A 27989-nucleotide genomic window follows, 5' to 3' on the forward strand; every position below is an offset into this window, starting at 1 on the left:
ATCATATTTTTTCCCCACATTTTCATTGCTTTTTTACGGAGCCCACCAGGGGACAAGGGGGTAACTATGGTGGTATTTTCTACAGTCTATGGGTGGGCTCAGTTCTTTGTGTCCCTTTTCTTTGTCGCTCTTTTGTTGCCTTTTCATCCTTGTTTTCGTCTCATTTTGCCAAACTGGAGAAAATTTGCTCGGTTCAGGCGCCTTAACCTTTTTTTTTTTTTTTTTTTGTGTGTGTGTTTTTGTCACATTTTGGTCACTTTTCCTGTTTGTTTTTGGGGGTTTTTCAATTCTTTTGTTGCTCTTTTGTGGCTTTTTTTGTGACCTTTTTGCCACTTTGTTTTTTCTCCTCGTTTTCATCGCTATATTGACGCTTTTTTTCCCAGGACGCTTTTACATTTGTGTAAAGCCAAACTGGAGAAAATGTGCTCGGCTCCGGCGGGGATTAAGAGGTTAAACAACAGAAAGTTCAAGTTGTAAACAGAGTTGCTAAGCTAGCCGGAGCCCCGCCCCTCGCAGTGACGTCATCCCGTCTGTGTTTTTTACCGTCTATGGGGCAGAGATCGGAACACTTGAGCCCAGACCGCGCGCTCGTCACGTCACGCCGCCGCTCCGAACTCTCCTCTCCACTGTTATTGAACACTTTGTCATCGCTTTTCGGACCGAGACCCGCCATGGGACGTGTGGGACGTGCCTTCCTGCTCCATGTCACATCACTGACGCTGCTCCTGCTCGCCTGCTCCGTGCGAGGTAAGATCACGCCAGGATTATTCGTGTGTCCCGTGGATCAGCCCGGTCCGCGTCTGGATCTGGATCTGGAAACGGGATCGTGATGGTGTTTGAGGGAATGGCGTCGGGGCTTCATGTCTCATTAGCGCTGATATAAACACTCCATCAGCTTTTGGTCCATATAGACTGCGATCATTTTTGCTCTCACCAAAGACTAATCTCCCTGAGAATGTTCTGACACGTGCAACAGGTGTCTGGCAGCTTAAACAAAACATGTACAATAACAACAGTCTCAGAATGTTGTTTTAACCCTGCATCATCTCTCAGGATCCGCCAGTTTATTCCCTGATTATACTAGATTTAGTGTGTTTACTTGTTTGAAAATGATGAAAAGTTGAGTGTGTCAGTCGCAGTTATAACCTAGTATGTAGTTGTAGTAGTATGTAGTTGTAGTAGTATGTAGTTGTAGTAGTAGTAGTATGTAGTTGTAGTAGTATGTAGTTGTAGTAGTATGTAGTTGTAGTAGTATGTAGTTGTAGTAGTATGTAGTTGTAGTAGTCTGTAGTAGTAAAAATGTTGAGGTGCCAGATTGATATCCGGAAGTGGCATGACTGATTGGAGACACAAGAACAACAACAGGGAGGATTGTGAATGGTAAGACGACACCGTAAACACTTTATTTTACACAACCCTTGATACATTGTACCAAGTACAATGTAATGTGCTCTGTAACAATGTGTAATAACGTGTACCTACATGTATTTGTAGTTTGTAGGTACATATTTGAATATTATATGTACATAACTCTAACCATAACCTTAAGCCCTAACCCTAAGGGTCTCATCTCCTATGACATTAAGTACCAACAAAGTACTAATACAAGTTATTCCATTGTGTATGTAACCCGTAGGTACAAGTTATTACAGATTGTTACAGAGCACAGTGCATTGTATCAATAGGACTAGTTCATAACAAGGTAGAAAGAAAGCTCCTCAAATGTATTAAAAAATACTACTAGAGACAGGTAGTACTCGGTTACATTCACTCAAGTACATGCACTTCAGCTTTGTGGAAATTGTACTCTTACGAGGTATTGCATGAAATGCTTCAAATAGATGTCGTTCGTAGTTAGCCCTCTTAGAATTATTTTGTTTTTCTGTATTTTCTTCCATTTTCATGGAATTTTCTTTGGAAATATCACGATTTCCACACAATGTTTTGTTTCACACAATGTATGGCATCATTGAAAAGAAATCTTTTGCTCAAACAGTTACTTTTTTTTAAACTTATTTCAAAGTAACATTACTTACTTATTTACTTACTTGAGTGTTTGGCTACTGCACCTCTGCTAATAATAAAGACAACAGAACGCACCGACCAAAACACATCTGTCTGTCTGTCTGTCTGTCTGTCCGTCCGTCCGTCCGTCCGTCCGTCTGTCTGAGTCGTCCATCTGTCCGCTCACCTTGGTTTACCTCGGCCTCAAAACAAACCCCACTGACCTCTGGGACAGGCCTCAGGGGGGTTGTTTAAAGCCACACGGCGTAAGATTTCACCCAATAAACAAAATTTAAATACAAGCATTTATTTTATGATAGATATTTTCACCATTTCACCATTTCACCTCAAACAAACATGTGCTTTTGCTGTGACAGCCTCACCTCTGCTAAAACATGACTATAACTTTACCGGGAGTGGGTACGTCTTCAGCTCGTCTCTATGGAGATGTCGACTAAAGTCAGTAGAATTGAGAGTTAAACATGCTAGGTCCTTATCCAGATCAATTTTTTATTATCCACTGCAAAAATAGTATTTTCTGTGTCAAGCTGGTCACTGAGAGCATGTTTTTTGTTGATGGCAACAGTAAAGTCCAAAATGTTACGCAGTGTACCTTTAAATAGTAATAATTCTAATGAGGTTTGTGGACAGGAACATGACCACACTTCCACCACTATTTATATTAAAGCATTGTCATAAATGTTTTCGTCTCACTTTTGTCGCTATATTGACACTTTTTTTAAGAAGCTTCTAGAGTTGGGTAAAGCCGAACTGGAGAAAATGTACTCGGTTCAGGCGCCTTGACCGAGTGCATTGTCTCCAGTTCGGCTTTACCCAACTCTAGAAGCTTCTGGACTGGAGCTTACAGACGATTAGGCCAGTGTAATGACTCATTTGAAAGCTAAGACCTACAAAACTGATCAAAAGCTCATCTTTTTCATCTGATTTTTCCACTTTCTTGTTGAGTTTTTGTAAATGTTTTGTATGTGCCTTCATCACTTTTTTGCTCACTTTTTTTTTTTTTTGGGTGACTTTTTCTTGTTTTTGTCACATTTTTGTTACTTTTCTTGTTGAGTTTTTGGGACTTTTTTGAGAAGCGTCAGTTTTTTATACACTTCTCATGAACCGTATAGGAAACTTAAATGTATTTGTTTCATTTATAGTAGAAGCAACTCAAGCGAAAACCCAGCAGTATATAGATATAACTTATTCATTTGGACCTCCCTTAAACCAGTGGTTCCTTAAGTGGGCGTCGCAAGATGATTGTGAGACAATATTGTTTACATTTCTGACACTGAATTTGGTGTATTTTGGTTTTGAAAACAGCAGAAATGAGGACAAATGTCAAAATACAGCCTCCAAACTAACATCATCAAAAAGCAGATTTGAAATGTTTTGATTATAAATGCTCATTACATTAACTGAAGGGGTCCTGAGTTGTTTGTTGAGTGATTTTGGGGGTCGCTGGCTGAAAGTTTGGGGAGCAGTTTGCCAGGTCGCAGCTGTTGGTGTTTTCTACATTGCCAGTGGCTCAGACGTAGAGTGTTTGCCCTAAAACTGAAGGTTGATGGTTGAATCTCAGAGTCCTAGTCGCAGAACGCACGTACAGTGAACGAGCTTGTGTTTGCTAAAATGGTGGAATGGTTGTCTTGTCTTAATACATTCGTTTAGATTAATCTTAGTTTTATTCATGCACAGTATATGGCCAAATTATTGTTCTTGCAATATTAGGTGACGTGCAAAAGTTCTACTTTAGGCATGATTTGTTCCGGATTTACTTTTTCTTTATCTTGTTTTGGTACAATTTGATTAAAAAACAAATAGCTTTTAATCTGTGTTTAAATTGAATCTAGCATTTTGAGTTGAAGTGACAAAATATCACAATCGTCGCAGTATTCAAAACAGTTGACTGTCACGCTTTTTTCCCAGATCCACGTGATGAGCATTACGTTAAGGAGAAGTGGACAATGTTATTAGCACTTTGTAACTTGACTAGAAACTGCTTATCCTCTGGTGAGCTGCTGCTGCTGCTCTTTCATGTTGTGTAACCACTCGCTCTCTTTACCTGGTAATCCTGCAAGCTCTTTATCCAGCCTGGTCCCGACGCACCGTTTACTGTAAAGGCTTTTTGTTTTCACAGAAGTCTGTGTGTGATTGTCAGTGCACTCTGGCGGTTTATCACTGTGAGGATCACAAACCGCAGCCGTCCGGTCTGTCCAGTTCAGGAAAGTTGAGGTTGAGCTGAGACATGATGACATGATGAAGCACATTATAAAGTTGTTTATTGCATTCATGCATGTTGAAGAAATTCTTTCATTGTTGTGGCTGTCTTTGTGAGACAAACAATCTCTGTGATTTGAGCTCCGCCTACTCTTTCTATCTCCTCCTACTCTAGGAAGCAAATAAGCCTCCTCGTCCAGTCTGCTCCTCTGTGTTTGCTAAAAGTCTAACCCTCTTTTAAATCATATTAAAATATAAGAAATATTACAAATCCTTTTTGACAAGTTACATATTCTGAAGGTGAAATTAACACAGCTGTTCTGGGGATGCTTACAAGTGGTTTAGACCAATGATCAACAATAGTGGCCCAGGGGCCAAATTAATATAATAGATCCATGGCCAAATCCGGCATCAGCGCTCCAAGTTTAGCCTCCTGGTACATCTGCAGTTATATCTAACCAATCTTGAAGTTTCCTGCCTTGGTTCCACTTTATTTTACACTATCTTTGATACATACATTGTACGTGCCAAATTTAGTACAATGTGCTGTAACAATGTGTAATAACTTGTACGTATGTGTAGATACACGATGGAATAATATGTTTTTGTAGTTTGGAGGTATACAATGTAATTAGACCCTAACCATAAGCCCTAAGGGTCTTATTACTTTATGTACTTCTAAAGTACTAATACACATTATTACATTGTGTATGTTACTACATAGCTCCTAGTTATTACTAGGGCTGGGATGATACATTTTTGTCACAATCCGATATGTATCACGATAGTCAGGGGCCAATTGAATATTTATTGTGATACAGTAAGCAATTGCGGTCATAAATTTACCTTAAAATGTGTTAAAAGAGAAAGTTTATAACCCAAATGTGTTAAGATTGAACAATGCATTAACACAAAATGTAACAGTTATGTTGCTGGAAAACAAACGATAAATGATAAAAATGCTTCAAAATACAAGGATTACACGTATCTTGATGAAATATCGATCGATAGTGCAGCATCGATATTGCGATCGGATACGATGCTTTGTCCCAGCCCTAGTTATTACTGATTGTGACAAAGCAGATTACATTGCACTAACTTTTTATACATACAATGTAGTAAAAGTAGTGTAAAATAAAGTGTAACCTGAAAGGCACGGTAGCACAGTGGTTAGTGCGCGTGCTACACAGCTAGAAGGTCCGAGTTCTATTCCCACTTGGACGGGATCTTTCTGTGTGGAGTTTACATGTTCTCCCCATGTCTGCATAGGTTTCACCTACCACTAAAAACATGTACAATAGGCCAGGATGAATGAGAGTGTGCATGGGGGCCGACAGATGGAAATTATCCCAAGGCTACAATCCGGTGTGGCTTGTTCATTAACTTGCACTGTCCCGACCAAATTAATAAAAAATTAGCTCTATTTATTAAAATTAAGCTAAAGTGCAGACAAAAATTGTTTAATATTATATTCTATCCATCCATTTTCTTCCATGTGTCTGTTGCCGGGTCATGGGGCAGCTGTTGGCGCAGAGCCAGCCCCTATGGCTCCTCCTACAGGTGGTGGGTCCACAGAAGGTGGGCCTCATGATTCTAAGTGGGCCTGTAGAATGTAGAACAATCTGCTAAGTCTGTTAGTGTGGGTGAATATTTACAGTCATGTGCTGTGACTCATGAGTAAATCCACAGGACACGCCCAGTGGCCCACAGTCTGAGTCAGCAGCCTAAATCCTCTGTCACCTCAAGGAATCAGGCTTATACCACTCTGATGGCCATTCAAAAGGTCACGAGAAATCAGACACAATTACATGATTACAGGTGGTCATTTGGTGGTCATTTGAGGATCATGTGGTGGTCATTTGTACAGAATTTTTGTGTAATTCCTACAGTCCTGTTTATTTGATCCTCGCTGATGCAGATCGCTGTGCTCTTGTCTCTCTCAGGGGACTACTGTGAGGTGAACCAGTGCCTGAATGGAGGGACATGTGTGACTGGAGTGGGAGAGGAGCCCTTCATCTGCATCTGCGCTGACGGCTTTGGAGGAGATACCTGCAACCTCAACGAGACCGGTACATCTACAGACAATAAACTATACTAATGTCCCCGTATGAAACTACAACCTCAACGAGACCAGTACATCTGCAGACAATAAACTATACTAATGTCCCCGTATAAAACTACAACCTCGACGAGATCGGTACATCTACAAACAATAAACTGTACTAATGTCCCCATATGAAACTACAACCTCGACGAGATCGGTACATCTACAAACAATAAACTGTACTAATGTCCCCGTATGAAACTACAACCTCAACGAGACCGATACATCTACAGACAATAAACTATACTAATGTCCCCATATGAAACTACAACCTCGACGAGATCGGTACATCTACAAACAATAAACTGTACTAATGTCCCCGTATGAAACTACAACCTCAACGAGACCGATACATCTACAGACAATAAACTATACTAATGTCCCCATATGAAACTACAACCTCGACGAGACCGGTACATCTACAAACAATAAACTATACTAATGTCCCCGTATGAAACTACAACCTCGACGAGACCGGTACATCTACAAACAATAAACTATACTAATGTCCCCGTATGAAACTACAACCTCGACGGACCGGTACATCTCCAAACAATAAACTATACTAATGTCCCCGTATGAAACTACAACCTCAACGAGACCGATACATCTACAGACAATAAACTATACTAATGTCCCTGTATGAAACTACAACCTCAACGAGACCGATACATCTACAGACAATAAACTATACTAATGTCCCTGTATGAAACTACAACCTCAACGAGACCGATACATCTCCAAACAATAAACTATACTAATGTCCCCGTATGAAACTACAACCTCAACGAGACCGATACATCTACAGACAATAAACTATACTAATGTCCCCGTATGAAACTACTACCTCAATGAGACCGGTACATCTACAAACAATAAACTATACTAATGTCCCCGTATGAGACTACAACCTCGACAAGACCGGTACATCTACAGACAATAAACTATACTAATGTCCCGTATAAAACTACAACCTCAACGAGATCGGTACATCTACAAACAATAAACTATACTAATGTCCCCGTATGAAACTACTACCTCAATGAGATTGGTACATCTACAAACAATAAACTATACTAATGTCCCCGTATGAGACTACAACCTCGACGAGACCGGTACATCTACAGACAATAAACTATACTAATGTCCCCGTATGAAACTACTACCTCAATGAGATTGGTACATCTACAGACAATAAACTATACTAATGTCCCCGTATGAGACTACAACCTCGACGAGACCGGTACATCTACAGACAATAAACTATACTAATATCCCGTATAAAACTACAACCTCAACGAGATCGGTACATCTACAAACAATAAACTATACTAATGTCCCCGTATGAAACTACAACCTCAACGAGATCGGTACATCTACAAACAATAAACTGTACTAATGTCCCCGTATGAAACTACAACCTCAACGAGACCGATACATCTACAGACAATAAACTATACTAATGTCCCCGTATCAAACTACAACCTCAACGAGACCGATACATCTACAGACAATAAACGATACTAATGTCCCCGTATGAAACTACAACCTCAACGAGATCGGTACATCTACAGACAATAAACTATACTAATGTCCCCGTATGAAACTACAACCTCAACGAGACCGATACATCTACAGACAATAAACTATACTAATGTCCCCGTATCAAACTACAACCTCAACGAGACCGATACATCTACAGACAATAAACTATACTAATGTCCCCGTATGAAACTACAACCTCAACGAGATCGGTACATCTACAGACAATAAACTATACTAATGTCCCCGTATGAAACTACAACCTCAACGAGACCGATACATCTACAGACAATAAACTATACTAATGTCCCCGTATCAAACTACAACCTCAACGAGACCGATACATCTACAGACAATAAACTATACTAATGTCCCCGTATGAAACTACAACCTCAACGAGACACAGATGACGATATCCGTCCACCGTCCCATCACTTCGAGCTTCTTCCATCACGGCAGAGATACAGACTTCCTTATGTGAAGAAAAATGTGTACAGGAATTCTTTTGTGCCCTGTGGGATCAAGGAGCTGAATAAGTTGCAACCCCTAACATCGCTCAGTCTGTTCCGTTCCTTTTCTTTTTCTGTGGCGAATCCGCTGCTGTTGTGTCTTTTCTGTGCACACAGTGAATCCAAAGTACGTTGCTCTCAAAACCTTTGTTCAAAAAGACAATAGTCAAATACAGAGCAGTATCAAACAGTAGGGAGCGGCAGATGGTGGAGGGGAGTGGTCAGCTTTCTGCAAACATATGTGACAGTTAAACTTAAAACATTCAATTCAATTGAAATGTGGTACATGTGGTTTTTGGTGAGATTGATCTTCTTGTTTGTCTTGCTCTGACCTAAAGCCTCTGTTTGCTGCTCTCTCTCAGGCCCCTGCAGCCCTAACCCTTGCAGAAATGACGGGACGTGTGAAGTGCTGGCCCCCACCAGACGAGGGGACGTTTTCAATGAGTACATCTGCCGCTGCCAGCCCGGCTTCGAGGGAGTGCACTGCCAGATCAGTGAGTGTTTTCGCCTCGGCAGCCCCTGAACCCCCCCCCGTTAATGTTTGCATTAAAACAGCAGGCTCTCCTGACTTAAGGCTTACTGATATCACCATACGTCAACATACCTGATTTGAAAGCTCCTCCACAGTTCTGTTAATGAGCTTTAATTAATTGAGGTTTGTGGCACAAGCACTAATCTACATTGGAGTCGGGAGCTGGGATTGTAGTAGGAAGTATTTCGATCAGTAAGAGCCCTTTAGTGTTTGTTATAAACTGGTTTTGGTCACGGGATCTGCAAACCTCATACCTCCTTCTGCTTTCTGAGAGACCCCAAACAAGACCTGTAAAGTAAAGTCAGTGTTGTGTGTGCCTCATATCTGTGGACATGGGTTACAGTAAGGGTTATAAACAAAGTCCTACAGCCTCCTGTCAACACCATTTGTAAGATTTCCATCCTGGCCTCAGCCGTGCCAGCTCAGTGCATTCAGCGTCCGAGTGAAAAGGCCTTTTCACCGCACCGCTCTCATTTTCTTTGGCTAATTAGCAAAAAGTGTCCCGACTCTCTTAGCATGCAGCGGCCCTCCGCGCAGACCTACTTCTTTTATTAAGCTTCCCTAAATACGCCTGAGAATTCAGCGTAATCCATTATTTGAATGTGAGAAAGCAATGCTTATGTGACCAGCTCAGTGCTGTGAGAATCGGAGGATTTCAAAAGTAGTTTATTTTTGTTATCGTGCTTTTTCAAAGCGCCCCGTGATGCCTACAGCCTGACCACCAATTGCAGTGTTTTTGCAGTCTGAAGTCAACTCCAACAGCTAATTTTAGCTCTGCCACACGTCACACAGGACAGCACTGGGCTCATTTATAGTTAGGGCAAAACATTAGCTAATGTGTGGATGTGGAGTTCCCTCTCTGTAGTTACAGTATTGGAAGGGTTGTTCAAGGCGTCAAGCGTTCCCAAAGTGGAGGTCGGGACCCTCTGCGGGGGCCCCCAGGATGAATTGAAAATAAAATAAAACAGTGGAGGTCCTAGGGCGTTTCTGGAGGGGGGGGGGGTTCTTTCAATATTTTCGCTCTGAAAAATGATGGAAACATACCTGAGTCTTTTACAATGACTGTTAATCAAGTTGTTTGGATCATTTTCATCTTTAAAATGCTTATTCAATTGTCAGGAAATGACAGTATTTTGTCATAACTAATCAGGTTGTTATTTTGGTCAAGACTTGTCATACTAGGGTGATGGTGGGTCCTGCAGCCGTTCCAGTTGAGAACCATTGGTTTATAGTAGTGGATGTTTAGTCAACGCTGAAATGTCAAGTCCCAGGCTGGCTGATTTCTGCAGCTTCAGTACTGCAGTTTGGGAAAAGGTACAGTATCCTCAGCTTTATACGCAGCTAGAGAAGACAGATGGGACTGACTGCTGACAGCCTTGAATGGAGTATTGGAAATCCTAAAGGTTTAAAGCTTAAGCTAAGGAAGATACTTCATTTGAGAACCAGAAGGAATGATGATGTACAATACACAGTGTAACACTATAGGGCTAGGCACTGACTGCAGCCGACAGTGTAACAATAGGCAACCATGGGGTCCGGCCATGGAGCCAAGTGTGCAAATAAAACTTAGAACAGAAATTGTGACAATCTATGACACTGTGACAATCATAAAATGTCAAATTTTTGTTGTTTCCCTCTCGCTAGTCTTATACAATTAAGATTATATTACTGGCTTTATGCTTTACTGGTCAAAAATCGTTTCAAGATTTTTTAAAATGCAGGACACATGGCAGGACTGCCATGTGTCATCAACAAATCAGCAGAAAACACTGCTCAGAGTAAATATACTGCTACGAAGGCTGCATTACAACAGCAATACCGAGCATACATGTACATATTGTGTGTGTGTCTAGCATCTTAACACACGTACAGTCCTAGTCTTCAAATAAACAGTGAAATTGTCAAATTTGTGGCCAGTTGTGCAGTCACTAGACAGAAGGAAACACAAATAAATGAGGCAGCTCCTCATGCAGGCACTAACACAAACTGTCTAACACTGAGATTTTGAATGTCAAAAGGCAAGAGTGGCAGCTTTAAATGAGAAACTGCCAATAAATGCTACATCGAATTCACTTAATGACTGCTATCACAATATATATTTTGCTTGTTTTTCAAGAGTCTCAGAGATTTGAAGAGCAGACCAATACAACTGTTTACCTCAAATGTCAGGCTGCTCCATCAAGTCCTTTGCATCACAAAAACGGCCTGTGGGCACACAAAAAGTTTCGTACTCCTTACTTTTACTGATTCCCTGTATCGGCCCATTCTCTGTTTTATCGGAGTTGGCCTGATGCACATCAGTTTGAGTCGGGCCATCTACTGCAATACTGAGGTGAGCCGCGTTTGAGGCCATCATCGACAGGCGGCTGATCAATAAACACCGGGTTTGGCGCTACTATAGCAAGTCTGCCTCGGTCCATTCCAGATTAACAGTGCTCAGCCGACACTGACGTGGCTAAACCAGAGTTGCCCCGAGTGTCCTTAAATCAATCAATCAAACTTTATTTATAAAGCGCTTTTCATACCGAAAGGCATCACAAAGTGCTTTACAGGTTCATAAGGTAAAAGCAGTTCTGAAAGATAAGAAGGACCAAGACCATTAAGACATTTAAAAAACATTAAAAGAACTTTAAAATCGATCCTGAAACACACGGGGCCAATGCAGCGATTCTAAAACCGGTGTAATGTGGTCCCGCCTCCTGGTCTCCGTCAGGACAAGAGCTGCTGAAGTTTGTAAAAGTTGTAAACCTGAGATCCTCTTTTTGGGAAGACCAGAAAGCAGGGCATTACAGTAGTCGATACAACTGGTGATAAAAGCATGCATGAGCGTCTCCGTGTTGGCCCGAGAGAGAATGGGGCGACTCTGGCTATGTTCTTTAGATGTAAAAACCTATCTTTGTGATATTCTTAATGCGTGGAATAAACGCCAGCTCAGAGTCAAAGATCACACCCAGGTTCTTCACCTGTGAGGAAGGATTAATAGACAGTGACTGTAGTTTGGGTAAAAGTCTCTCTCTCTGGGCCGATGATTAACATTTCAGTTTTGTCCTGGTTAAGCTGGAGAAAGTTTTCTGCCATCCAGAATTTGATTCTAAAATGCAGTCCGTGCTACCTGGGAACGAGCGTCGCACCAGCTCAGCCTCTGGTCCTGACCGTGCCAGGTTTATTTAGTGAAAATGATGATTGTAGATGATGACATCACAATCTGGACATACTGTATGTAAGGAGTTGGGAGACGGTGAACAGCAGCTGAGCTTCCACACACACTCTTCCTTTGTGCGTCTCTCTGGGACAGGCTCATTTACAGCACAGCGCTGACTCTAAATGACCTCAAGGTTTTCTAGTCTGTTGTTTTTCCCACACTTACGTGTATCAGATAGTTTGATAAACAAAACCCTGGTTTAAAGGAAATGTGTAGCATTTATCCAGTAAGTGAACAACGTGGAGAATCAGGGATGTGTTTTATCAAACCTAAATGATCTGGTCTGTGATCACTTTAACTTGTTCAGCCCTGATGTGTGTCTGCTGCACAAACAGGCTAATGGCTCCCCCTTGTGGACCATCAGCAGCAGTGTATGAGTTTGCTTGCTGCTTTTTCCTTCTTCACTGTTGCTTTATTTTGGGCCAGTTTGCTCTGAAGGCCTTTTATTATGTCACTCGATCAACTTTTCTAAATAGACTAACGATATGGGAGACTGTAAATCCAAAGGCAAAGTTTTCAAACTAATCTTTTCTTACTTTCTAAGAAACCTATCTCCACTGAAAGTAGCTCCTACAGGCACCACAGTCTCTAGTCTTGATTCTTCAGAGTCAAGGCAATATGAAACTTGGGAAAGTGTTTTTTCTGTCTGTGTTCTGCCCTTTTCTATTTGTTCGAGACTGATATGTTTTTGAGCGACAGAGTGATCTAAATTGTGCTTATTCCTGATAGTTTGCTTCATCATCTTTATCAAGAAAGTCCCCACTAATATTGCGATATTCATTTTTGCCAATATCGCCCAGCCCTGCGTGCCTTATGTGTCTCCACTCCAAAGGCTTTATTTGGGTTATGGACAAATATAAAAGACTGAGTGACCTTCAACTCCAGGCGACTTCAGCTTTAAAATGGATTTAGTGATAAACTAATAAACTCTTTTTGCTGCTTTGTGTTTGCAGATGTGAACGACTGTGCGAATCAGCCGTGTAAGAACGGCGGGCGCTGCAGGGACCTGGAGGGGGACTACACGTGCCAGTGTTCATCGCCGTACGTGGGCAAGCAGTGTCAGCTACGTACGTCACATCCACGTCTCATTCAAATCACAGTTGTTTCGTTCAGGGGGTAGTCATGGGAGCGCCGCCACTGTGGGCCAACCTGACCAGCAGAATAAACCAATGGACAACAGAAAATGATAAATACTGACTAATACTAATTTAAAATTGAGGTAGAGGAGCTGAAAATGACATGCTGTTAACTATCAAAATGCAGATGTCTCGTCTTAGTTTGTTGCTCATTTCTCTGTAATTCCACTTCACATGAAACAAAAACTGTCACAAAGTTCAAAGTCCTCTCTTCCAACTCATTATTTCCTCAAAAAGGTATTCAAAAGCATGTGTGTGGTGTTGGTCAGTAGAATAGGTTTCTGAATCACGCTCATTGATCAGGGAAAACATTTGGACACCTTTTTGGAAATTTCTTTCTAAAACTGTTCCTGTTCCTGTTCCCGTAGAGCTGTCTTGGCACCTGCTCTGACTGAAATAATTCTCAAACATGAACGCAACTGATTAAGTTCCAATAAAATCATAATCATAAATCATAAAATCATTAAAAAAAATGAGTTTTTATTTTTTGGCTAAAATGGCCAGCCCTACTCTGAAGCTGACTGAAGGCAGGACTCCGGTTTCCCCGAGCGGCTCAGGTTGGCCGACAGCGGATCAGGACCAACACCTGATCTACGTCATTTAATTTTACAACTGTACAATGATCAATAAAGCACTTCTTACTTAGGCGACCATGCAAAAAAAACAGATTTTTTCAAAATATCGGAATTGAGCATTAAGACCTGCCGTCTGAACGTAGCCTTAAAGGAAGTGACTGTTTCAGCTCAAATAAATGATACACATTATTTTACATATTTTTGTATTAGTATTGTAAACCAAGTGTATCGGGCTATACTGCAGTTAGCCGTAACCTTTAAGTCTAGTCCTTGTCTAGTGTTTGCTAGTTCTCCCTACATGGTGGATCTATGTGGTGATGTTTCACTTATATTCCTTCCTCTATCCCTAATATTATATTATATTATTGAGTCATTGAGTTCAGCTGATTTCTTTTCCCCATTCTCTTCCAAAGCTTTTGAAGTGTTTTATTTAGGGTAATTATTATCATTGTATACACAATACAACTTAATACACAGTACCACAAGTTACAACCCAAACATTGGTCAGTCTGACAGAGTGTGTAAAAGTACATTCATACTAAAGTAGTATACTGTAAGTGTGTAGTAGTGACTGTGTGCCTCTGTCCGCCCAGGCTGCACCTCTCTGCTGGGCATGGAGGGCGGGGCCATCGTAGAGTCCCAGATCTCTGCCTCCTCAGTTCACTATGGCATCATGGGTCTGCAGAGGTGGGGCCCGGAGTTGGCCCGCCTCAACAACCAGGGCATCGTCAACGCCTGGACCTCCGCCGCTCACGACCGCAACCCGTGGATCCAAGTAAGAGAGGCCAAACACAGACACATACTGGTCCCTGACACTGAGTTACTGACAGACAGTCACTCAATATATTCAACACATTGTGTTGGATGTGAGGCACTGGGGCTGTTGTTAAATCAAACAGAAACATAAAGAATTCTAGGAAGCCGCGTGATATCAGAATCAGAATGCACCAAACTCGGGAGCCTTAACAACTGCCCTAAGAATCTGGGCATTGTGGCCATTGACAGAACATGTCAATGCCCGGGCCTTAAGTGTGCTAATTGTGTTGCTTTGTAGCTGCTCAGTCCGCCTCACGTGGGTGGAGTTTTTGCCCTTTTTTGGAAAACTGATTGAGCAGCCATTATGGATTCTCTCTGGAATGGAGTCATTGATGTGAATGGGGAGGAATGAACAATGACAGTCTACTAATATAAGTCTATTTTTTATTCATTCTTTATTTAACCAGGAAAGTGAGATTAGAAATCATGATTTCCAGTTGATCCCTGGCCTTAGAGTAGAACCTATTGCACATGTTTTTAGTGCTCCTCAAGTCTTTGCTACCATCGTGATGTTAGTAGCATGTTGACCGTAACTGTCCTTCAGTAACTCACTGTCTGCTTTTGTAATCTTCAAATACTGAATTGAATCCCCTCTTTAGTATTAACCGGTTTGGAGGACCAGCAGCCGTGCCTTTAAGTCGATATGAAAAGACTAACTGTGATGTTATTAAAGGGATATTTCAGGATTTTTGACATGGGGCCTCATTTCCTAGTTATCCAGAGTGTTGTTGATTTCTGGAGATGTTTTTTTTTTTTTTGTCATTCATGCAATTCTTATATTTGAAGAGTTAACCGGCGCTAGGCTAGTGCATGTCTATGGCATCAGCTAGCCTGCATTAAAAACAGCCTGACACACTCCACAGTGCACCTGAGGCAAATCACTTATAACACCAGACTAACCATATAAATGTTTGTGTCGATAGAATCATTTTTGGAATATAACTGACCTTGCATCACACGAATGACCGCATTTTGAGGGACTGTTTTCTAGCAGATCACTCCGATCACCTATAAGTTCTTTTAAATGCAAAATGGTCAAAATTATTCTGTCGACACAGACATTTATATGGTTAGTCTGGTGTTATAAGGGATTTGCCTCAGGTGCACTGTGGAGTGTGTCAGACTGTTTTTAATGCAGGCTAGCTGATACCATAGACATGCACTAGCCTTGGACTAGCCTAGCGCCACGTAACTCTTCAAATATAAGAACTGCATGAATTACAAAAACAAAAAAATCTCCAGAAATCAGCAACACTCTGGATAACTAGGAAATGAGGCCCTATGTCAAACATCCTGAAATATCCCTTCTGGATAGTGTGTGGGGCATGTGACACTTGTGTTCATTGAGCAGTTCATATGTTAATGCTGCGTCTTCCTTTTGTTTACAGATCGACATGCAGAAGAAGATGCGGCTGACGGGCATCATCACCCAGGGGGCCAGCCGCATGGGCACGGCCGAGTTCATCAAGGCCTTCAAACTCTCCAGCAGCTTAGACGGGCAGACCTACGCCCCCTACAGGGCAGAGGGGCAGAGGAGGGACAAGGTCAGACTATGTGTCATGCTCACATGCCTCAGCTGCAGGTCCACCTCTGGGTCTGAGCTGGATTTAGCGCTCATTGTGACCACTGTAGATGTTAATGTTCCGCTTCCTGCTGGTCTTACAAAATAAAAGCCTTTCCCTCAGCAAAGATAGAAAAGGCCAGACAGCGGCCGAGCTGCACCACTGCTGAGATATTATTTACTTTATATAACAATTCGATCAATCACTACACCATCTGTGGGTGCCAGATAGTTTTGTTTTGTTTAGTTTTACTTAGGTTAGCTTTATTTGTCACACACACATATATACAAGTTCAAGTTTCTACATACAGGATATTGAGGCTGGACAAGATTACAATAAACTTAATGCCACTGAAACTAACTTAAAAAATGGAAAGCTCGGGAATCTCTTGTTCTAAAACAGGGATGTCAAACTCATTTTTTGTGGTGGCCCAAAATTCAACTCCCATGTTAAAAAAAATATATAATTTCTTTAAACTAAAACAACCAAGTCCCTTCCTTTAATGCACCCCCTGGTTCAAAAGCATCAAATCTTGGATCTAAAGATAGATTTTTTTTCCGGATCCTGCTTTCGATGCTTTCATTTTTCCTTACCTGTAGAAGCTGAAGGTTTTTTCCGATACCAGACTGGTATGGTTAAGCGGTGCCAATGACAGTCAGGAGGCTCGTACAGTTTGACATTTGTAATGTATAGTTCACTGTTTTAAAGTGCAGCGTGAGAGTTTCGCCAAAGCCCTGGGATCTTACCCGACCTGTTTCCTCCTGCAGGTGTTTGTGGGTAACGTGGACAACGACAGCACTAAGACCAACATGTTTGACCCTCCCATCGTGGCCCAGTTCATCCGCATCGTCCCCGTGGTGTGCCGCAAGGCCTGCACTCTGCGCATGGAGCTGGTGGGCTGCGAGCTCAACGGTAAGTGACCACTCAGACACTCGCAACGTTCCCCAAAGGGTCAGCGTGGGAAAGGAATAAGGCCATGAGCTCACTTCAGACGCTACATTTCTATGCTGAAGGTCACTGATGCAGATGTAAGAAAACATTATTATTGTTACTTTTTTACAAAGTATTTAGAGCCTGGTTTGCTCATGTTAAGTGGTACTTGCACTTTAATGAGTAAAAATGTCCAAAATTGCACATATTTGGGGGACAAGATCAGGATTGTGGAGACGGCTAGGTTTAAATCAATGGGTTCTTTTCTTTTTCCTCTTAGAAAAAACTAGCAATTACAAAACCACAAACTGTAATATTTTGAATTTTGCCTTGGCTTTGTGTTAAAAAGCGAAAGCAGGCGAGGAGCTGGATATCTAATCCAAATCCATCTGAAGGATTGTTGTTTCAAAAAGAAGAGAACAAGAACAGATGCGCATAAAAGAACTGTCTCCCGATAGAGTCCCGGTCAGTGCGGCCTCCAGACGTTACAGCTCAGGGCCTGAACTCTAGAGGTTCTTAGCTTTCAAATAGGAATGACCTCTTCATACAAACTTGTTCATGTGCAGCTTTGAGCAAAGTTCAACTGCAGTGCCGCTTTAGCTTTATGTGGGGAAAGGTTTGAACAAATAAAATATTCATGCTCCTTTCACAGCCGAGTTATTGTTATTATTATTATTAGGGTAAATATTAGGGCTGCTTAATAAAACGTAATATAATTTCCCTTGATTAGAAGTAAAAAGTTGTGACCCAAATCATTCCCTATGTTCAAATTGGTGAAAACATAAAAATTCTGATATTTCCAGCAAAGCATATAAAAATATTTGATTTAAAAAAGAATCACGATGAACTTGTATGTCGATAATGTTTGTAATACACATATGTGAACAAACTTATCCTTCTTACTTACACACTTACTTTAACTACTTACTTTGAATCCACACACATGTAGTGGAGTTGAAACAACAGATTCCTGTCGATAGAATGCAGTGAAGCTAAAGTATTTGTATAATATTCAGGTCAGAGTACTTGAAAGGTGTGCTTTCCCCACAGCGTGGGGCTGTTTCCCTGGAGGCGCCTGTTGCTCTCCGGGCGGCCGGAGCCAGTGCGTGTTTAAAGTGTGTTGAAAAGAACATGTTGACATGAGAGCAGGCGTCCTGTGTCTCTGCGGTGCTTATAAACAACACTCACCCAACAATCTGGAAGCTTTAGTTAAACAGCAGCACAGATGTTCCTCTGTCAGTGCTCTATATGCACCAGTGTAGCTTCCACATCAGTGACTGTCCAGCCCTGTTTTGATCCATCGCAAAAGACTTTCCTCTGTTCTACATGCGCGTGATTTTAGAACTCAATCCACAAACCAAGGATACAAGGACAACATTTAGGTCATTTTGTTGAAATATCTTGGCTACAAACTCTTGAGAGAGAACTCCTCCTAAGTCGCATATTCAAAGCTCTCTGATGGCTTTGTTGCATAAAAGTAGCTTACCAGGTATAGCACTGCCTCTAGAACCACAGTGTACTGTCATTTAAATACTCATTTTAAGTATTTAACAGCTTGGCTTAGTCGGGTGTGTAATCTGTCACAGTGACAACAAGGAAAATAAATGTCACATTTGTTTCAAATGTCACATTTGTTATAAAAACTTTTTATGCTTTTCTTTAATTTCAACCTTATTTCCACTGTGTGATTCTCATTGAAGACAATGATAAGAAGAATGCAGTGGTTCAATATAACATTGCATTATTTGCATCAATCTGTGCCATCGGCCCCTGGGAACCAGCACTAACCACTCACCCACTACATTCACCCAGGCTTCCTGCTGTGCCCAAGAACCAGCCAGCTGTCAAACTACTATGAACGATCAGATCAAAGTGTACTTTTCATCCAAAATGCAACAGTTCAGATTAAAATCACCCAACCCTCAAATATACAGCATGTGACAATGGAAATAAAATGAATGAATATGAGTTAAAAGAGTGGGTTTTAAAAACCTGAACATTCTTTGAGCTCCTCCAAACTATGAATGAACACATGGGATTCTGGAGGAAACACAAAAGGGAGAGATGATTCCACATGTTTCTGTGACGACATTGAGAAGCTCAAGGAGAAAGTGTCCAAAGCAAAGCAGTCATCAGAATTCCATCTGTTCATTCAGAAATGCATGGCTTCAGTGAGGATCGACAGTGGAAATGTTTTTACATAAAACAGTGTGACTGAAGTGTGTGTGGATGAGTCTGTGACAGTGTATGTATTTTTCTTCCTTGAGCTTGTGATTTGGGTTGAAGCCGCTCTGCTTTGCTTCGGGCGTCTCACTGGCTGTTCTTCTCTCCCCCTCCCCCCCTCTGCTGCGCTCCGGCCTCCTGACTCTTTGCGTTGACAGTGTACTCGAACACGGCAGGTTGCTCGGAGCCTCTTGGGATGAAGTCCCGGCTGATCTCGGACTCGCAGCTGTCGGCCTCCAGCGCTCACCGCACCTGGGGCCTGGACACCTTCACCTGGCACCCGCAGTACGCCCGGCTCGACAAGCAGGGCAAAACCAACGCCTGGTCCCCCGCCAGCAACAACCATTCAGAGTGGCTCCAGGTCAGCGCCTAACCCCACACTTACTACAGTAGTACAGACTGTGTAGTGCACTGTGCTAAGGTTAAAACCACACACACTCATTCACTCACCCACTGCCAGCCAGAGCTCCCACAGAAAATGTAGGTCTAGGTCTATGTCAACACCAAACCCACCAAAAGAAAGATTAGACTCTCTTCGAAGTTTGTTTGTACCTCTTTCCATTCTTTAGTTATCACCCGGAAAATAGGTGAAATCACCCAAAATGCTGGTTTCTGACCAATTAGCAGAGAAAACAAGCTTTCTGTAATCAAGCAGAACAGTGACTTTCACACTAATATTTAATATATAGTACTAATATTACAGAAAGTGGGCGGGGCTAGCAGGCACCTGCCTGTTCTGTGAGCGCAGGGTCTGACTCCACACAAATCTGAGACAGAGCCATGAATGAGAATCCGAGGAGAACCGACCAAAGCATGAATGTCTGTTTATTGAGCTTTGGCTCCGGTTCAACAGAACTGTGAGTCCTGAAGCTCACGCAGGAAAAGCACCAGCCCCTCACACTAAGCACCAGCCCCTCACACTAAGCACCAGCCCCTCACACTAAGCACCAGCCCCTCACACTAAGCACCAGCCCCTCACACTAACGCCACCGCATCACGCAGCGTTTATCTGCCAGATAAAGCCGATATCGCCAAATAAAGAGCAGCAGCAGAGAAGCAACTTGGACAGAGGATCACACAGCGGCTCACGCTGTAAAGGCCCAGGAGAGTGAGAGGAGGCGGAGCTTCAGGCCCAGGAGAGTGAGAGGAGGCGGAGCTTAAGGCCCAGGCGAGTGAGAGGAGGCGGAGCTTCAGGCCCAGGCGAGTGAGATGAGGCGGAGCTTCAGGCCCAGGCGAGTGAGAGGAGGCGGAGCAGAAGTGAAAGTCCTTCAGTCAGAGGTGTTGGGCATATACGCGAAAACATAACAAGTGAAATATATCAGAAACTCATAAGTTGTGGAGTTAAGGAAAAGTTGCAAAGGAAATTGTGGATTATTGGAATAGTTGCGGGAAAGTTGCGAGCTTTTGGAAAAATTGATGTTGATGTTGCGTTAATAGTTAATATCACAGAATCCTGGAGGGACTGAATTAGTAATATGTACCAATCTCAATAGTATGAAAAATACAGCACTCGGTTAAGTCCATCATAGACAGAACAGAACAATCTCCATTTAATATATTTATGAATCAACAAAGTGAGACCCAATAAACAAATCACAACTTTAATCCTCGGAAATGAAATTATATGCAACAAAAATAAAAATGATATTGAAATTCTAGAATAATTTCTCTAAAAAGGGAGGCCTACTTTACTCAAGGAAATGTAATAGAGTAAGTAGAGCAGGGCGATATGGGCAAACATTATGATGTAAAAGAGAAATATCATGATAATGCTTTATTTGGCCTTCAGCCCATTAGCCCAATTCCATTGTTTTTAGAAATCAAAATGAGGTCTGTAGGTCTGCATCCACCTGGAAACGTACTCCCAAGAGTCAGTATGTGTGCCAGGCTGCCTCACATGGTTTGCTTTGTTTGCAGGTGGACCTTGAGAAGACGAAGCGTATCTCCGGCCTCGTCACACAGGGAGCCAAGGACTTTGGGGTGGTGTCGTTCGTGTCTGTGTTCAAAGTGGCCTACAGTAATGACGGAGAGAACTGGAGAGTGCTGAAGGACGAGAACACAGGGGCAGACAAGGTCAGATCACTCACCTGTCGGGTCTGTCAGACATGGCACTCATTTTCAGTAACACCGGACTATCAGTGTGTATACGGCCGGCTCATTGTTTGTAGTATCCATCCAGTATTAGCGTTAGCAGCAGCGAAGGGCTAACTTTTCCCACGGTGCCTTGCTACGGTGGCTTGTTAAGCCCAAAAAGCCGCATGTTTCCCGCAGTTTCGGATCAACAGTGGTTTATCTTCACACCTGAAGGGAACTGGACCAGAGTCCGTTTGGAACCAGATCGAGACCACCTGAAAAAGTGTCTCTCGGTCCGGTTCTTTGATCCGCAACAGGATTCGTTTGTTGTTTTCACACCTGCATAAAAAATCCGGACCAGTGTTCGAAATCAACTCTGGACCAAGTGGACCAAGCAGTGCAGGTCTGAATACACCCTAAAACTAGGGCCTGACCGATGTGGCCGATATTTTAAGTAATCAAATTGCCTATAGTTAAACATTTAGGGGCCGCTGTATGGTAAGTGTCTATCTCTTATGCTGCGTCCACCCCAGATGCGTTTTGGGCGTCAGAAACGCGTCTGGGGTGGACGCAGCATAAGAGATAGACACTTACATACTTTAACAATACCTGCTTTTCGGTTCCGGTGCCTTAACGGTACTTTTTTCGATACCTATGTTATTTTAATTCAATAAAAATAACGTGTATAAAAAAGTATAGTTCAGGGAAAAAAACCTAAAACAGCACAGCAGGAGCTACACAGGAGCTACACAGGAGCAGCAGCGTCGCCTGAGCACAATTTCCACTTAAGCAGAGATAAAAAGAAAGAAAGGACGTTATTACCTTAAGCTGCAGAGACAGGACAGATCTACATCCACATCAGGCATCAGTTTCTTTCAGCTAAACTTTTCTAAACACACCATGGTGTCCGACAATGCGAAAGCAACTTCACACTCAAAGATCCTTACATGGTGTGAGTGCTCACTCTGCCACTGACAATTTATCAAAACTGGACCATCAATGTCTAATACAGAATGAGCGCTCACTTTCAACAAACCATCTTTGATATTCCTGTGGCTGCAGCTGCTTGTAAAGTTGTAAACAAGAGCACGTAAGCTCAGCCTCCGTGGGTCGGTCGCTAAAGGTAAAGACGTCTTTCTTGTCACTGCTCTCTTTTGCTTTTCAATTTGACTAAAACTAAAGTTTCTTATTCAGTCCTGGTTTAGTCCTGGTTTAGTCCTGGTTTATGACTGGTTTAGTTTAGCTCTGGGTTTTACAACCGGTGTAGTCTACGTCCTGGTCAGTCCTGACGCAGACCGCTCTGTCATGTCTATTACAAAAGTGTAGCAAGTCATAGCTTTGCTTCGCTCCATTTGCGCTGAAGCCACTCAGTATCTGCACACGTTCATGTTGCTTTTTTAAGACTCACTGTGTCAGATATTGACGTCTGGAGGGAAAAAGAACCGAAAGTTGGCACCGAAAGAATTAAACATTTTCGATACCGCCCCCGACCGGAGCTTTTCGGTCGGTTCCAAGTAGGAACCGTTTAACGGTGGCCATCCCTACTTGTCACTAATGTCACTGAGCGTCAGGCGCTCTGGCCGCGCGTCAGCTCAGAGTGTGTTCGTAGCCATCTTGGAAGTAGCTCTTGTCTAAAAAACACCTGCACGAAAAGCTTCCAAACGCGCTGCACAGGAGGCACATGACTCGCTGTGAGGCGCATCTCCATGTGTCTCTATCACGTTCGGTTCTGGAGGTATCGGCCGAAAAAAGGCTGATCGAAAATACTCCAATATCGGCCCGACATATCGGCCAGGGCCCTAATTATGAGAGTATTTTCTATGACAAATACCAAATGAATTTAGGTGGAGAAGTATTGTAAATGTGGAGGAAAGCTGACAGGCTGACAGATTACACAAGTGTAAGTCTTAAAGGGGGTAGATGCAAGTTAGTCATTTTATACTCACTACTGCCACCTCTGGTCTTATGCGTAACTGCAGCTTCTATATTGAGCTCGTGCATGACGGCACTTCGGACACGAAATATCACCTTTTTGAGTGACAGTGCAGGATTTTAGAGGCAGTTGTGGTGAACAGGTCTGGGCTCATTCTACACATTAGGACATGGAGGAACATGTAGGGGGAGGAAAATACTTAGTCTTAACATTTTTAAACTCCGTATAGTCCCTTTAAGTTATAGTTACAAAATGATTTTGTTATAATCTTTGTTGACAAAAACAATACTGCCCTGTGCACTTACACATATAGAAATGTCTCTCATATCTTTGTTATGGTCATCCTCTGGGCAAGGAGCGCTGGGGATCACTTCTCCCCCTCATTTTGACGGACAGGGCCATACAGATCCGACATGAGCGATTTTTAACTGTCATGAATGAATCTCTCAAATATTTTGGTTTAGGTGTTTCATGAGATATGTATAACTATGTATAACGATTGCAGGATAAATGGAGCTAAACTAGACATGATCTGAACAGAATCATGGAACATGAATTTTGCAACAAAAATGTGTTCAAACCTTTCACAATGACTTACAGTTCTCGTTGCGTCTTCATTAGTTGCTCGATCGTTGCTGTATTGTTCATTAACTCCATGACGCCTGAATTTATTTCCAATTTCCCAAAATATATTGTCAGTGTTTTTAGGTTTAGCTTTATTAAACAGCAGGAAATAGCAGGAAAGAACAAACATTTCAACCTGAAATGTGTCAATTATAATAGAATAAAAACAGCAATAGAATAAGAAAAAAATCTATGAAACAGATTTATAAAACAACGTTAAAGCTCGTGGGATAAAAGATAATTCCTGTTTTTTTTGTGTGGCTCTTCTTGGCTGCATGGTCTTCGGTGCCTGAGCTGGTCTGAGTGATGAAGGTGCAGAGGAGGAGAACTGTCCTTCAGGATGTTCTGGAGGGTCTGCAGTGTGACCATGTCCCGCCTCTCTCTCAGAGATTGGATAGAGAGAGATGGTTTTTGCTTTCAAGCTGATGCTAGATTCTAGCATGAAGCAGTGTGTGATGAATTAGCGACACGCGGCGTTAAGGGGTTAAAGGGGACAGATAGACACTTTTAAATCACACAGACCTGGACTAGTATTCCTCTTCATTCCCACAGGTTTGAGTCCAGCACACTGTTCTGGAATTCCTGCATTTGAATGTGCAGTAGGTAGATCCTGGACCTGTCCTGCACATTATTAACACCCTTAATTCATGGCTGGGCCCGTTCTGAGCAGCCCTGTGCTCAAAGTGTGTTCATCACACCTTTGTTCACATGCCGTTAGCTAAAACTGAAAGCTTGTAAGTACTGTTTTACACTACAGGTCATTGGCACTTAGCCGATTTGTCAGAGCAACACAGTCCCTACTTCTAAAGTGTCTTTTCCACACGCAGTATTTCAAACAAACCTAATACTATCTACTGCTCTCTAATATCGAAGGGTCAGGGTTCATTCAAACTGTATCCTTGTTATTTCACATCTTCTCATTTCAAAAACCTGTTTATATTAGGAAATGCTGCCAGTTAACAGTAAAGGTGTTTTTTGAAGAGCCAGCGGCATCGCTGTGATGATGACACAATTTTAGTGAAACACATCCACAGTATTATGAGCGATTGAATATTACAAAACACAAAGCCAGTGTGTTTTTCATAGAGAGCAACACAGAACCTGTGAGAACATGTGCATAAGCAGAAAAAGTCAGTATTGGCCCTTTAAGTGTTCCTAAAGCCAAGAAGATCTCGTAAAACGTAAGTGGAGCTTTGAAGTTTGGCTGAGCGCTGACACGTTGTCGGGCCCCGGGCTCCGTCTGGGGCCTGCAGTCTGGGAGGGGCCGGCTGGAACTACTTATGTTACTGTTACTCAGGCATGTTCCCACTTGGACAGAGCAATCATTTCCATTTTTACTGGATTAGCTCAAGTATACATGGCTTTGGTGAAAAAAACAGAGCTCACGTTTCATCTGAACACATTCAGAAGTTGATAAGTTTGTTAGCGAGCTGAATTCTCACGGTGTTTGTGAGTTTACAAACACATGAGAATCTTTCTTGAACCGCTCCCACCTTCATCGTTCAGTCAGAAATGACACTAATTAACAACGTGGCGGCAACAACAAATCACAAGGTGCAGCAGCACATAACGCAAACACACAGAACTGTTTTCCAAACGAAACACTGAATGGATTTGTGATGTTCTTGAACAAATGCCAAATGCCAAACTTTCCCTCAACAATTCACGCTGTGTGGATGTCAGTGTAAATGTTACTGTAATATCAATCTGGCTGAAGCTGACATGGAAATGCTTATTGATTATAGCGAGCCCAGTGGAAATCCATGAAGTCGGACAGTTTGTCCGAATATGACTGGACATGCACGCATGCGCGGTCAGTCCAGCTATTCTTAGCACAGTCGGGAAACTAGACACAGCCCTATCGGCCTGGTGTAGGTCTAATCCCAATGATGACACACATTTTGGAAATCCAACACAATTGAGTATAATCCCTCTTTGCCGCTCTCACCACGCGCCCGGCACGGTGCCGTCTCTCCTTGTGTAGTTACATGTGTGACTCGGTGCCAGCGTGTCACTCCAGGGCTGATCGCCGAGTGTTGTACTGACTCTTAACTGAACATCAGCAGACTGCTGTCCTCTGATTATCCCAGGAAAGAGAGAGGACACTCTCTTTAACAGGCATATAGACAAGGGTGATTCTCAGTGACTACCAACTCATAAAAGCCATTGCAGTATTAGCCACGTTAGCTTACCTTCATTGTTTGTCATTTAGCTGCTTCTGTGTCTCTGATGTGAAACAAAAGTAATTTTGAACTGTACAGGGTAAGCAGAACAGACCTGGATCACCGTATATCACGGGGCGAGGTCACAAATACAGTCCTTTACTCCTTTTCAGTGCAGCCCACATCAGTTACCCGCTTCCTCTCGAGCTATAACACCAGCTCCAGACTTTGAGAAGAACCAGGTTGTTTCTGTGCTTTGTAACATATTTGGACATTGCCACATCCCTTTAATAGAGTGGTTCTCAACTGTTATTGTCACGGCAACATTATCACAACCCCTGAATCAAACAACAGGCTCTGGCTCCGGTCCTGAGGGATGTTTTCCCTTTGTGGATATTAAAAACTACTAATACAAAACAAAGTGAGTCCATTGGTCAGTGCTTGTTGTGACTCCTTGTCTCGTCTGTCTTACAGCTTTTCCAAGGCAACGTGGACAACAACACCCACAAAAAGAACATGTTTGAGCCGTCGTTTTACGCCCGCTACGTGCGCGTCCTGCCCTGGGAGTGGCACGAGCGCATCACTCTGCGCATGGAGCTGCTGGGCTGTGAGGAGTAGCCCTTCCTTTGAACAGACCCTACTTAGGCTGAGTCGTCTGGACCATAACACCTCTAGCACTTTGTTCAATTGTTTTATAACGTTGATATTGCACTCTGCATTAACACTAGTATTAAGTATTGTTTATTAGAGAAAATGTTCTTTGTTCTTATGCTTTGGGTACAGGTGCTTTCCAGGTGTAGTTTGAAAAGCTAAATGTTCAATAGCTATTAGCAGCACATAGTTAGCCTGGCCTGCCATGTGACTTTCCCTCGGTTTTCCATACAAAGTACACACACTGGGAGAACTATCAGAGAGATTTGACATGAGAACTCTTTGTTTTATTTTCTACAAACAGACAAAGCAGTAGGTTAGACTTTTCCAAATGCAGGACCATGGCTTCAAAGAAACATGTGAGTTTTTGTACTAATTTAACAGATCCATGTTTAGTATTTAAAGTGCATATGACACCCAGCTTTCTTTAATTTGACATTTTTTTGTGATGTTTGTAATTTCACTTCCTTTTTGAACACTGACAGGAAGTGACATAGATAGAGGCAAACAATTGTAAGCGGTTGCGGTGCAGCCATTTTATTTCCATAATAATAGTAATGATAATGCTTCGGTTTTATATAGCGCTTTTATAGTGCACTCACATTGCACTATTCATTCACTCCAGACTCGGTGGTGGCAAGCTACTATTGTAGCCACAGCTGCCCTGGGGTAGACTGACGGAAGCGAGGCAACCAGTCTGCGCCTTCAGCCCCTCTGAACACTACCAACCACTCACTACATTCCCCAGGCTTCCTGGTGTTAGCAAACGGTCTCCCATCCAAGTACCAACCAGGCCCTTCCTGCTGAGCTTCAGATCTGACGGGATCAGGCAGAGCAGAGGCGGGATGGCCTCCATGAAGCATGAGTGTCATCACAGACTTTACTGTCCAGGCTTCTTCCTTGTCCAGACCTTTGACAGTTCTTAGTTTAGTTAGTGAGATAAACTCAGCAAAACATAACATTCCAAGAACCTGCTACACCGAATAAGAATATTATATCTCACAATTTCTCCAGCAAAAAAAGGAGGATGATATTTTTATTTTCAAAATAAGTCTTCAATGTATTTGGAAAAAAGTATTTGCTAATGAATGTAATACCTGGAGAAGGTCTCATGGCTGGCCAGGCTGAGGAGCACAGGAGTCAGTCCCACAACTGTTTACAGTCTACTCCCAGTTCTGACTAATTCACTGC

At 42.4% G+C, this 27989-nt stretch overlaps 1 protein-coding gene across 2 annotated transcripts; it reads left to right on the top strand.

Annotated features, from left to right (window-relative positions):
* The first annotated feature begins 582 nt into the window (after positions 1 to 582).
* Positions 583 to 26767, top strand: LOC306962073 (lactadherin-like). Of its 2 annotated transcripts, none has more exons than XM_079555114.1 (10): positions 583 to 747; positions 6168 to 6293; positions 8742 to 8873; positions 13067 to 13180; positions 14418 to 14599; positions 16029 to 16184; positions 16970 to 17114; positions 19514 to 19716; positions 21273 to 21428; positions 26622 to 26767. In XM_079555114.1, exons 1-10 carry the CDS (start codon positions 672 to 674, stop codon positions 26763 to 26765), a joined length of 1434 nt encoding a protein of 477 aa, XP_079411240.1. In that variant the 5' UTR covers positions 583 to 671; the 3' UTR covers positions 26766 to 26767. The 2 variants fall into 2 exon arrangements, with proteins under 2 accessions (XP_079411240.1, XP_079411241.1); XM_079555115.1 differs by having other exon boundaries at positions 19532 to 19716.
* The last annotated feature ends 1222 nt before the right edge of the window (positions 26768 to 27989 follow it).

The sequence above is a fragment of the Gobius niger genome, assembly GCF_951799975.1.
Source record: "Gobius niger genome assembly, chromosome: 4".
Taxonomy (NCBI): domain Eukaryota; kingdom Metazoa; phylum Chordata; class Actinopteri; order Gobiiformes; family Gobiidae; genus Gobius; species Gobius niger.